Raw genomic sequence first — 13,408 nt, 5'->3', positions numbered from 1 at the left:
CCCCAACATTTATTTAAAATATTATAGGCATTGTCCTTGCTATATAGGCTGGGGGACTTCTGGGGTCGTCTTCTTCTTCTTCTATATATAAAGCATACAGCGCAGAGCTGTGTATATATAAAGCATACAGTGCAGAGCTGTGTATATATAAAGTATACAGCGCAGAGCTGTGTATATATAAAGCATACAGCGCAGAGCTGTGTATATATAAAGCATACAGTGCAGAGCCGTGTATATATAAAGCATACAGCACAGAGCTGTGTATATATAAAGCATACAGTACAGAGCTGTGTGTATATAAAGCATACAGCACAGAGCTGTGTATATATAAAGCATACAGCACAGTGCTGTGTATATATAAAGCATACAGTGCAGAGCTGTGTATATATAAAGTATACAGCGCAGAGCTGTGTATATATAAAGCATACAGCGCAGAGCTGTGTATATATAAAGCATACAGTGCAGAGCCGTGTATATATAAAGCATACAGCACAGAGCTGTGTATATATAAAGCATACAGTACAGAGCTGTGTGTATATAAAGCATACAGCACAGAGCTGTGTATATATAAAGCATACAGTACAGAGCTGTGTATATATAAAGCATACAGCACAGTGCTGTGTATATATAAAGCATACAGCGCAGAGCTGTGTATATATAAAGCATACAGCGCAGAGCTGTGTATATATAAAGCATACAGTGCAGAGCTGTGTATATATAAAGCATACAGCACAGAGCTGTGTATATATAAAGCATACAGTACAGAGTTGTGTATATATAAAGCATACAGTACAGAGCTGTGTATATATAAAGCATACAGTACAGAGCTGTGTATATATAAAGCATACAGTACAGAGCTGTGTGTATATAAAGCATACAGCACAGAGCTGTGTATATATAAAGCATACAGCACAGAGCTGTGTATATATAAAGCATACAGCGCAGAGCTGTGTATATATAAAGCATACAGTACAGAGCTGTGTATATATAAAGCATACAGTACAGAGCTGTGTGTATATAAAGCATGCAGCGCAGAGCTGTGTATATATAAAGCATACAGCGCAGAGCTGTGTATATATAAAGCATGCAGCGCAGAGCTGTGTATGTGTGTGTGTGTGTATATATATATATATAGTACTCCCTCCCTTCCTTCTCTCTGCTAGTGAGAGGAAGTGACATCAGAGAGAGAGGGGGAAATCATTCTGTCCGGCAGCCTGCGCGTGGAGCTGCTCCAGCAGTTTCCTCTTCTTTTCGTCTGGGGGTCACTGCCTGCAACCAACGCCGTGACTGCCGTCCTTCTCCGCACACCTGGACCTCTGAACTTCTAAAAAAGGTATTTAAAACATTTGAAGTGTTTAATAAAAAATATTAATTGGGGGGGGGGGGCACGGCACTTGTTAGTATTGCACATAAAACATGCCCCCATAAAAAAATCCCCCAGGTAACCAGTGACATGTTTTTTGGGGGGCATCTTATATGTGCAGTAATACATATCGTCCAAAACAGACATCCAAATTTCATGTTAGTGCAAAATCCATTTTATTGATAGTTGTCGTCCGATCGACAAGTGCTTTTGGGGCCGTGCAGGGTCCCCTTCATCAGGCCCAGAAATGCACTTGTCGTTTCAATGACAAAGATCAATAAAATGGGATTGCACTACAGATGCACCGAACTACCGATACCGATACTAATATTGCTGCCGATACAGAGTATTTGGGCGAGTACTTGTACTCGCCTAAATGCTCCGATACCTTCCCTGATATTGGAACTTCCGGTCGGAGGGAGTTGTCCCTCTGACTGGCAGCACCAAGGGAGCATACAGCCGACTTCCTTTCCAATCAGGAAGCCGGGAGGTGGGTTATCATCCGCCTCCTGGCTTCCTGATCGGCTAGGAAGCCTGCTTCACTTGTTGCTAGGCAGCCTGGCTTCCTAACCAATCAGCAAGCTGGGCAGTATGTCCCGGCCTCCTGATTGGTCAGGAAGGTACGCTGCCTACAAAAAAGTGAATCCGGCTTCCTAGCCAATCGCGAAGCGGATTGAAATCATGACTTGCCGCCCCTCTTCTTGATTGGTCAGGAAGCTAGGTTGCCTCTGAAGCCGGTGTTCTTTCACTTGAATGCCGTCTTCACGGGAAAGCAGGAAGCCAGGCGATGGGTCATGATCCGCTGCCCGCCTTCCTGATAGTTAGGGTCCATTCACACGTCCGTAATTTGGGTCCGCATTCGTTTCCGCAATTTGCGGACCCATTCACTTTCAATGGGGCTGGAACGGATGCGAATCCGCATTTTCGGGATCCGCAATTCCGTTCCTGAAAAAATAGAACATGTCCTATTCTTGTCCGCAATGTCGGACTGGAAAAGGCATTTTCTATTATAGTGTCTGTGATGTGTGGTCCGCAAATTACAGATCCGCAAAACACTTACGGACGTGTGAATGGATCCTTATGGTACAAAAGCACCAGTATCAGCGAGTACCCAGAAAAAAAAATACCAGTACTCGTATTCTCTACCAAAAAAATGGTATCGTCTATGATGCACCGATATATCGTCCGCGAGGTGCTAAAGTGTTCGGGTTTGGCTTGAAGAAAAGGTGGCAACCCTAGCAGAGCCGCGTGTGTGGAGCAGTACAGATGTGTCTCAGGCGGCGCAGACATCTCTATCACCTCAGGAGGACGCGCTTCTTATTGTCAAGAAGAATCTGAATCTCCTCAAAGAGCACAGCTGAAGGCTTGACTCCGCCCATACATGGTCACATGGTCATGACATCACACAAGGTCGTTTTACTCACTAGGCTTCAGAATCTACAGATAAATACCTGGTCATGTGATTCCTGACTCCTCCCACACATGTGACTGATCACATGACTGTGACATCTTCACAGGTCCTGTAAGCACAGAACAACCACAGGGCTGCTCTGCAGGAGGTAAGTGTCTGCTCACAGTCATGTAAGGATTGGGGCACCCAGTGACTTTATGGTGGGGATCGGGGGAGGTCAGTATTGCACATTTCCAGTCCACATATAATTTTTCACCATACATTACATTGAACAGTGAATGCTGCCACGAATAAGAACAACTCGTTTTGTGAAAAACAATCCTTTGTATGGCTGCGCTGATGGAAAATTAAAAACATTATAGCTCTTGGAAGGCAGGAGGGAAAAAATAAGAATTGGAGTTAAATATGATAACGGTTTTACATGGACCAGAACTATAACGATGATACCAGGTAGACATGTCCATTTTTATTACACGCTTTTGCTAAATGATGGGAATTTATTGAATCTTTTTTTTTTAAAGGATTTTCTGAGATATTTTTACTGATCACCTATCCTCAGAAAAGGTCGTCAGTGTCTGATCGGTGGGGGGTCCAACACACGAGACTCCTGCACATGCACAGCTGCTTATATCACTTCTTATTCTCTGTTCTGGAGATGGGAGTGTGTCCCCGAGGTGGGTTCTTCTCCAGTGTGACACTGATGGCATATCCTGGCGATATGTCTGAGATGGCTCTTGAACTGAGAATCCCTATTGATAAAGGATTCCTTCTACTCCTTGTTTCCACCTCATTTCCGGTTCCATTATGACTTGTAACACTTCATGTGTCTACGTCAGAGGGAGGCAGAGGATTCCATCCCTGGGACGTATGCCAGTTTGGTGGCAGATCCATACTGTGCACTGTTTGCATCCTGTCGGAGCCTGGTGACCCTGTTAAGGCCTCCACACAAGTCTGCACATCCAATCAGAGCCCAGTATGCTCCTCCTCTATTCCCCCCTTCCTTGTGGGTGCTCTCCTTCCGTGATGTGGTCCTCCAATATTGCAGTAGATTTGAAAGAAAAATTTTCAAAGTACAGGGATTCTCCATTGCTCCATTCAGCTTTCCCTCAACCCTGACCAGTCTCCCCATCTCAGCCACAGTTAAACACCGCCACAGCATAATACTGCCATGGATGGTACTGGGCAAGGGGGGAATAGACAAGGAGCATACTGGGTTCTGATTGGATGTGCAGACTCAAGTAGAGGCCTTAAAGGGGTCACCAGCGTCCGACAGGATGCAAACAGTACACAGTATGGATCTGCCACCAAACTGGCATACGTCTGACGTAGACACATGAAGCATCACACGTCATAACCGGAAATGAGGTGGAAACAAGGAGAAGGAATCCTTTGCCGATAGGGATTCTCAGTTTGCAGAAGCTGTGGCCTGATCCCATCACAACTGAACTTTCCAATATCTGCACCACATCACAGGGCTGCCTTCTTGGAGGACACCCAAAACGATGAGGGAAGACACTGCTGCTGCTGCCTGAAACCCTCAGTATCCCACGTGGCAGGAAACAACGGGATCAGGTGTAGGGGAAGGGCTTTTGATTGCTGACTTCCATGTTTGCTGTCCCTGGAAGGTGAGTAAGCCCTCCTGTCAGGGGAGTAGCTAAAGGCTCATGGGCCCCGGTACAAGAGTTAGACTTGGGGCCCCCCTTCCCTCAGTGCTTTGTGTGTCTTCTTATGCAGCACAAGGGTCTTTGGGCCCCCTCAGGCTCCTGGGCCCGGTAGCGACTGCTACCTCTGCACCCCCTATAGCTGCGCCCCTGCCTCCTGTCCTTGCTGATGTGGAGGTGTGAGGAGGAGAGAAGCTACAACATCTACTCTGAAATATCTCCTTAAATGTTTCCCTTAACAAATTCATGTATTTTTACATGGAATTATGTCTGGTTTTTTACATTGTTTCTTCCTCTTTCCATTTAGGTTCCTACAATATAGAATCCTCTCAGTTAATATCTTCCATTGAACAGAATTTTTCTGATTGACCCATCATGGATGGGGACAGAGACAAGATGGCAGAGAGGATATTAACTCTCACCCTAGAGATACTCTTCCAACTTACTGGAGAGGTGAGAGATTCTGATGATGTCACATTACACCATTCTTATCTATGGTAATAACAGATGGACATGGCTGTAGAGGTGATGGACTCTGGAAATGTCAGTAGTGATATTTATTACTGTGTCTCCCCATATCCAGAATTACACAGTGGCGAAGAAGACCTCTAGTGAGCACTGTCAGGCTCCTGTGTATGAAGGATGGGGAAGAACCCTGAGCCCAATCACAGGTCCTCCACCTCACCCCCTGATACATGAGGAGATCAATGAACAGAAGATCCTAGAACTTACCCACAAGATGATTGAGCTGCTGACTGGAGAGGTGACACTGCTGGGAATGCTGGGACATTACACAGTAACAGCACTGGAGGGGTCTGGGTGATGACGGTGTCATTGTGTTGTCAGGTTCCTATAAGGTGTCAGGATGTCACTGTCTATTTCTCCATGGAGGAGTGGGAGTATGTAGAAGGACACAAGGATCTGTACGAGGACGTCATGATGGAGAACCACCAGCCCCTCACATCACCAGGTAATAAACAGGACTAAATACACCCATCCTTTAATTATCTGTATGTAAATAATGAATCAAGTCACTGTATGTGTCTCCTACAGGAAGATCCAGTATGAAAACAACACCAGAGAGATGTCCCAGTCCTCTTCTTCCTCAGGATCATCAGGTAGATGGAGATATTCCCTATGGTCTGTAGAAGGCCGTGAAGTCCTTGTGTTCAGTCCTGTTTCATCCCATTATATTGTATGTTTTATATATGTTTAATGAAAAGTGGTGAGATGATGGGAATAAAGATGCCTTTCAATGTTCTGGTTATGGATACTGGCAGCAGGAATAAGAAACCAACTGGATGGATTTATTTCTATCTTTTCCTCCCTTTTTCCTAAGTCAAACATCACTGAAGGCCAACTTCCTCCACTGAATTAACTTGATGCATGTTCATTGAGCCATCATCTAATACCTATGTTCTGCTTTCGGAGATCTACAGCCATAAGATAAATAGTGCTGTTTTTTTTGGTTCGCGTGATAATTAATGATCCTCTCTATTCTTCTTGAAAATGTTAAGTTATTTGTATGATTGACTCTGACTCTGATAATTATGTTTGTTTTGCAGCTTTTGAATGTGGATAAAGATCTGAGCAATAGTAATTCTACAGAGACATATGTGAGGGGTGATGCCCAGTGTAAGGAAGAAATTTCTACAGAGACATATGTGAGCGGTGATGACCAGTGTAAGGAAGAAATTACTACAGAGACATATGTGAGCGGTGATGACCAGTGTAAGGAAGAAATTTCTACAGAGACATATGTGAGGGGTGATGACCAGTGTAAGGAAGAAATTTCTACAGAGACATATGTGAGGGGTGATGACCAGTGTAAGGAAGAAATTTCTACAGAGACATATATGTGGAGTGATGACCAGTGTAAGGAAGAAATTACTACAGATAACCACCCAGGTGAGTTGAAACCACTAAAATACATGATAAATATGTATAAAACTATCAGACTGTTACAGGTGAAAACACATGCAGTTAAAGTAAAATACACCTATGTGAAGAAGGCCGATTTATTTATCTTAGTCAGTACTGATGAGGGAAAAGCATTTGCCTAATTTTGATACTAAGGAACAAATTGGTCTTATTAGACTTGGAAGGTGAGGATAAACCCCACCCCGACCTTTCTAAAATTGTGCTTAACAGTTATTTCTATGGTTTATTACTGTGTCTTTCAATTGGTGCCTATTATCTGCCTCAGTGCTCTATAATAGTTTGTTTTACTGTAATGTGCATCCATTCAGTACAGCCTGAGATCTTTGACTTATGTCCCCTGCTATCCTGCCACCTAGTGTCCAGGCTGTGTGTTGTTATGGCATTGTGTGTATATACAGCAGGATGTTTGGTCACGTGACCCTTCGGTGAAGATCCTTGAGACAGAAGAGAACATGACCCTATGAAGATGCTGGCTTCAATGCAGAAGTGAAAAACTGCAAGAGAACAGTTTGATGGCCTAAAACCATGATTAGTGTTGAGTGAAGATCATAGAGCCGAAGTCGATTAGTTTGAATGCTGTACGGAGACCCGTCTCTATATTCAGTACTTCGGACTTTCATTATTTAACTTGAAAGCCATTTAAAACTCGGATCCAAAGTCTGCTTCGATACCAGCTGGTACCTGGTTAACGAATCCAACTTCGGATCCCAGTTTTAAAATGGTTTTCAAGTTAAATAATCAAAGTCTGAAGTTATTCAACGAAGTCTCGCCTCTGCGAAGCCCATACATTTGAATGCTGTATGGAGATGGGTCTATGATCCAAAGCTCACTTCAATGAACAGTAATCATGATCTACTGGTCCTTGTTGTGAGGACTATTGTTAGATTGTGATCTGTTTTGCCATCACTTAAATCGTCTTAAAAGGAATGTGTTATCAGAAAATAACCTTAGAGATGAGCGAATCGATTCTGTACTGATTGGATTTGTTATGAATGTCAAAAAATTTATCTGCCAAACAAGTCTGAAGATCTTTGACTTGTTTCCGATAAATCATGTAAAAAACGGCGATCGGCACAGTTTTTCTAGGAATATTAGCGGGGAAAACCATGGGGGATGAAGAAGATGGAGGATGATATGAGACTGGTAGGAAGGTGGTGGTGGGGGGATTGTCCTATTTGGCTCAAAGAGGTTCTGCGTCGGCGCGAAATCACTGGTGAAAGCGGTCTTAAAGATGAATTTTTCTTTTATTCAGAGTTTCTGAATAAAAGAAAAATTCATCTTTAAGACCGCTTTCACCAGTGATTTCGCGCCGACGCAGAACCTCTTTCTTCTACTACAAATTTCTTTTGGGGGACTGGACATCCCATCCGAGAGACTTCAGAATCTGCGGCTGCAGTCTTGGTTTAGAGGTCTTATTTTTGATTAAGCTTCAAGTAGAGTTGTGCCTGCCGGAGCACAACTTTGTAAGGTGAGTCTGAATATTTCTCACTTTGACATTCGTATCCGGTTAAACAAACATATTACACTATTGTGCGCTCTCTCTCTTCTGTTTCCCTGCTTTTGAGGGGAAATTAGATTTGTCCGTGACCTACACTATTTGGCTCAAAGGCTGACAGACAGACTGGATCAGCCAATCAGGCTGAGACTCGCCATTCTGTCTTCAGTTTGTGACCTGGAAGGGTGTTATGTGGCAGTGTGTGACAAAAAGCTATTACAGACACAAGCCACTAATGTATTGTGAAAGGGACGTTATATGGAAAGACTAAGGGGATATAATTAGTGCTGGTCAGCCAGTTGTGTGTTTAATACAGCTTCTGGCTGGCATTTAGTTCCACATTACAAAACCCCTTTTGAGAAAAAAATATATATTTTTTTTCTGTATATCAACAGGCAGCTTTTAAAAAAGAAAATATCCTCAAATTTCTACAGTTCATAGGCTTATTTCCAGCACCTCAATAGTATTCTGCCGAGGAAGTGCACTTTTTTTTTTTTTTCTAAAAACCATTTCAGTGCGATATACCCATGTTATTAAATGCATTACATTATAGCAAAAGCATTTCATGGCAAAAACACAATTTTTATACCCGTGGTATTGAACATGTAGTTCAAAGACTTTCTACTGCAAAAATTGCATTGTTAAATCTTTTTTTAGTGAATGCATTACTGCAATAGGCCTGGTAGGTCAAACACATTTACTGCAAATTTACAGCAAAATTTGCAAAGAAAAAGAAAAAAACACTTGCAATTTTACTAGTACAGTATAATAATCTGTGTACCATACCCATGATTTTATTTATCGGAAACTGACTTTTAATTTATAGGCCTCATAATAAATGTCTAGAAAACAAAACTATGGAAAACGAAAGACCCAGGCCTTGTCATCCGAGAGTCACAATGTGGGTAGTAGCAGCACCAGCTATTTGGCCAGTATTAGTAGAAGGCCACAGTTCCGCCTTGCTTCTGATAGGTGCTACTTTATTATTGAAGGCAAATAGGATGAAATTGTGCATGTGCATGTGCATCGCTCACTCCTCCTCTCAGTCACAGCCAGATGATTTGGATGTCAGCTTTGAGTCTGACACCATGCCATGGGGTACACCATATTTTTCCTTCTCCTACTCCTTGCAACCCTAGAGAAGCCATTCAGTTGCATCCTCTCTGTCTGCACTGGCCACACCTAGTGGGATGCCATCTTTTTTTCCACAAAGACGCAACAAAACCCCATGATAGTCTCCTTGTTGATGACTTGTGTGAGAACAGTCAGTGTTTGGACTGCCATGAGGAGATAAGGCATTCCATGCATAGCTGTAGTGATAGTAGTAGCATTTGTAGCCACGGAGGTGGAAGTAAGGGCAATGGTACCGACAGTGGCTCTTGGGAAAAATACAGAGAAGGGAATCTGGAGGGGAGCCAAAAAGCCCACAATAACATATCACAGTCTGATAAAAGGGACGTGGAGGTTGAAGATGATGATTGTGTGTTGGACATGACATCGAGTTCGGATCAGGGTCCTGAGGAGGAGCTAAGATCAGAGGAGGAGGAGGGTGGTGGCAGCGGCAGCAATTAAGAGGTAACGGTGTAACTAAATCGGAGGTAAATAGACAGATCTCATATTCTCCTAGACTTACATTATCAATAGCTGATTATATAGCAGTGGCTAATTGATCTATTAAGCAAATGCAAATGGTGCCTCTCAATGCCAGCCCGTCTGAAGACTAGGTGAGAAACTCCACATTATCAGAGGAAGCCCCCATTTAGCACAGACCTGCTAATGGAAAACCATTTGGACATCCTAATGAAGACCTGGGAGGGGGATACTTAAAATGCACAGCCACCCTAGACATGTTGGCTGCTAGACCAGTGGGTGGTCTAACCCATTCAGTAGATGAATGAAATAATATCAGAAGCAATAACTTCGACCTCATGGCACCCACAGCCTCAGAACCCTAATAATTGCGTTCAGCCTGACATGGGCTTCGGGCAGAGTCTATGCGTGCCATACTGGACAGGAGGCATTTCTCGGTATTCAGGATCTGGCCTTCTGGAATTCATAACTCTATCATATTTGGTGTCTATATGACCAAAGCGACTCAGATTATGGGATCATACCTGTACCCGCAGTCCCTGTCATACAGCGAGGAATCGCCGTGATTCATATTGCCACCTCAGTCAGTCTTCTGGGACAGTGGGGCAGAAACCTGAATAATATCAGACGTCCTAGAAGGCCGGACCGAAGTCCCTTAATTGTGGTCTTATAGAACTTGCTCTTTTGGAGGGAATAACGTTACCAGTAGTGTTTCAGAGGATTTTAGGTCCCATATAGATAACCTGTGTTAAATTTGGGTTGAGAGAATATCTGAGTATAGGCCCCTATTGCCTTATAGTATAGGTGGTGGCAGCTATTGTGATAGAAAATATTGGGGTGTTAGAATCTAGGGGAGTAAGTTAGCATAATTCCGTCATCTAGAATAGGTGGGTGGGAATTTCTGTGGTAACTTGATGAGCTCACTAGAATAATTCACCCCAGTGACGTGACCTATTGAGTAGGGATCGTGACAATAGGATAAAATTTATAATTTTATGGAAAAATTATAAAAAAAAACTAAATCTGACCAAAAATTCTACAAAAAATATGTTAAACCTAAGAATGTAATTTAAACAATAGGTCTTTTCCGATCACGCATTCCCTCTAAGCTGACGATATACTTCAGAAAGTTCATTTGGCTGACAGCTTCTAGTATCCTTCCCATACATATGTCCCAGTGGCTCGGCCAAACTGTATACTTTCTGAATGGGGGAAACATCTCTGACGGCAGCTAATCTCCCCAAGAACAAATATTTGAAAGTGACAAAATCTAACTGCCGGTTCCTTCTACACATTAAAGCAGGGGGGTACAACTTTTTCTGGTTGGGCGCAACACTGTCGGACTGAATTCAGGGGGCTAAAAATAAGTTAAAGGTGTATTACCAACTGAAATACTGTATTTATGTATTGTACATACAGTATATACTATGAATGTCTGGTTACACCTCCAGGATTCCCATCTAATGGGAGAATACATCAAAATGCACGTGAAGAGCCACAAGACATAGACATACATGTCTGTTACCAGATGGTTGGGGATCACACAGAATGATATTAAGGGCCACATGTGGCCCTCGGATGACAGGTTGTGTACCCCTTCATTAAAGGGTAGGCAGGTTCAGCCAGCATTTTTCTACACACAGAACCTTGCAATTTGTATGAAATTCTTAATATAAAATTTTTCTAAAACATCCAGGGTCCTCTCTCTTTCCTTGTACCAGTGTGTAACTTATCTTGTTCATGCTTATTGTACTTGTTGTTTCATCCCTTTTTATATGTTTAGCACAATGAAACAATTTATTTAATTTTCAAGGTTATAGTATTTAAAGTTTTGTTTATTCTCAGCAGGGGACTGTACCAGGAGCTCAGAGGAACATCTGCTATCTTCATCTTTTAAAGCAATTGGTCATGCTCTCGTACAAGACACAAATGAAGAGCATGCCATTATCTCGGATATACCCTCAGCTCTGCACAGTCAAGTTTGCTCGTTTGATCCATTTAAACATCTTCTATCTCCTGATTCATCACAGACTGTAAAGCAGAATAAAAGTCACAGAAGGGATGTTAAACATCAAAGAACATACACAGGGAAGAAGACCATTTCATGTTCAGAATGTGGGAAATGTTTTGCTTGGAAATCACAACTTGTTGACCATCAGAGAATTCACACGGGGGAGACGCCATTTTCATGTCCAGAATGTGGGAAATGTTTTACACACAAAACAGCACTTGTTGCACATAAAAGAATTCACACAGGAGAGAAGCCATTTTCATGTCCGGAATGTGGGAAATGTTTTGCACAGAAAACGACACTTGTTGCACATCGAAGAATTCACACAGGAGATAAGCCATTTTCATGTCCAGAATGTGGGAAATGTTTTACTTGGAAACCACAACTTGTTAAACATCAACAAACTCACACAGGGGAAAAGCCATTTTCATGTTAAGAATTTTGGAAATGTTTCTTTAGAAAAGCAATTTATTTTTATTTCTCATAAATGTAACAAATTTTCAAGTGTGTCATGCACACCATACATGCAAGGGTGAAAATAAACTCCATACATTAACATAACAGACAGGCAGCTACATCTGAGATCATAGAAGTCCATGAATTGAGATACCGTATTGATTATATAGTATGGTTAGCTTTTTCCCCCTTTAGCGCCTCCCGCTCCCTCCGTCCCCTGTGATTCGTTTCAAGGGTCCCAATATTCCTTTCAAGACCTCTGTGTGGTACCAGATTGAGTTTGTAAATGGATACATTAATGTATTTATTTCCTCCTGAGACAATGCTGTTATAATAAACTTCCTCCAGCATTGGAAGAAGCTTTTAGTCTTAGTTTTGCCCTTAGCCTCTAGTTTCTCTATATACATGAAGTTTTTCAGCTGCGCTTGTACCTCTATTGTAGATGGCATGCTAGAGGAAAGGCTTGTTTTGCTACAAGTAGTGATGTATATTAGGGCTGGTAAGTTTGCCCTTTCTCTGCCAGCGTGTCATGGTCCCTCAGGTGACTGATGTCAGGAGATCAAGGAGACTGGCTGAGCGTGGAGGAATCAAACAGCCTCCTTGATTTTTCTTGATTCTGTGTTGATAGCGTTAATGGCCACTTCCCTTGTCTCGGCTGTTGCTCAGTGGTCATCACTTCTACCCTTTATAGTCTGACCCCACCCTTCTGACTATGCGGTAGATTGCTTCATTTGGTTTTGGAAAGAGCTGGAGTGTGGTTCTCCCTGAGTTCCTGCTCATCCTTTTACAACAGAAGCTAAGTGTCTCGCTTGTTTGTATTTTGTCTTTTCCCCTTGGTTGTGGTTACTAGGCCTTAGGGAGACTCTTGTTCCTTCATCTTGGAAGGAACGGGTTGTCACAGCCCTGCCAATATCTTTAGGGCTCCTCAGGGTCTCCAGGTTCCTGTGTATGGGCATTTCTACCTTCTAGGGGTGCCCATACGGTTAGGAGTCAGGGCTACGAGTAGGTGGTGACCCTTTTCCTTCCCTAGCGTTGAGGCCTAGTGGCTTTTCCCTTCCTCCCTGGTTGTCGGTGTGGTGTTTACTCCTTTACCTCATCCGTGACACAGCGTCTTCTAAGGGAGCAGTGGAATGGAACAATAGTGGAATTGGGGCCAGCTGGAGAGGGGCATTCCACCACGTCCTCAGAGGGAATGTCCTCCCAGAAGAAATGTACTTTCCCCACACCTCCACAATGGCACCACCCGGAGGGTATCCCGCCTCCCCAGGGACAGGAAACAATTAGGAGACCAGCACTTCAAAGCCTCTTCCCTCTTACCTGCTCCAGTTGTTTCCTGTCCCTTGGGATGTAGGTGGATCAGTGCTGAGGATTGCAGGACTTCTGCAGGAGGAGGATCGGGGAGCTTTGTCAGGCTCTCCCCACCTCTCTGTGTAAGCCCAGTGGATGCCAGCAATCCTGGGCTCTTAAGCTTCTAAACAGG

At 43.1% G+C, this 13,408-nt stretch overlaps 1 protein-coding gene and 1 long non-coding RNA gene across 3 annotated transcripts; both read left to right on the top strand.

Annotated features, from left to right (window-relative positions):
• The first annotated feature begins 1,229 nt into the window (after positions 1–1,229).
• Positions 1,230–5,185, top strand: LOC122925154. 2 transcript variants are annotated; one of them, XR_006387537.1, is made up of 4 exons: positions 1,230–1,333; positions 4,248–4,399; positions 4,743–4,888; positions 5,019–5,185. It is a non-coding gene; the product is annotated as an uncharacterized LOC122925154 (long non-coding RNA). The 2 variants fall into 2 exon arrangements; XR_006387536.1 differs by lacking the exon at positions 1,230–1,333 and adding an exon at positions 3,250–3,448.
• Positions 5,186–5,348: 163 nt separating this feature from the next.
• Positions 5,349–12,795, top strand: LOC122925134 (zinc finger protein 630-like). The gene is made up of 4 exons (XM_044276663.1): positions 5,349–5,405; positions 5,489–5,553; positions 6,001–6,343; positions 11,307–12,795. The coding sequence occupies exons 1-4, from the start codon at positions 5,372–5,374 to the stop codon at positions 11,906–11,908; spliced, it is 1,044 nt and encodes a 347-aa protein (XP_044132598.1). The 5' UTR covers positions 5,349–5,371; the 3' UTR covers positions 11,909–12,795.
• The last annotated feature ends 613 nt before the right edge of the window (positions 12,796–13,408 follow it).

Source organism: Bufo gargarizans, chromosome 1, assembly GCF_014858855.1.
Source record: "Bufo gargarizans isolate SCDJY-AF-19 chromosome 1, ASM1485885v1, whole genome shotgun sequence".
In the NCBI taxonomy this organism is placed as follows: Eukaryota; Metazoa; Chordata; class Amphibia; order Anura; family Bufonidae; genus Bufo; species Bufo gargarizans.
Note: the sequence above shows the minus strand (reverse complement) of the source record. Positions and strands in the feature narration are given on the sequence as shown.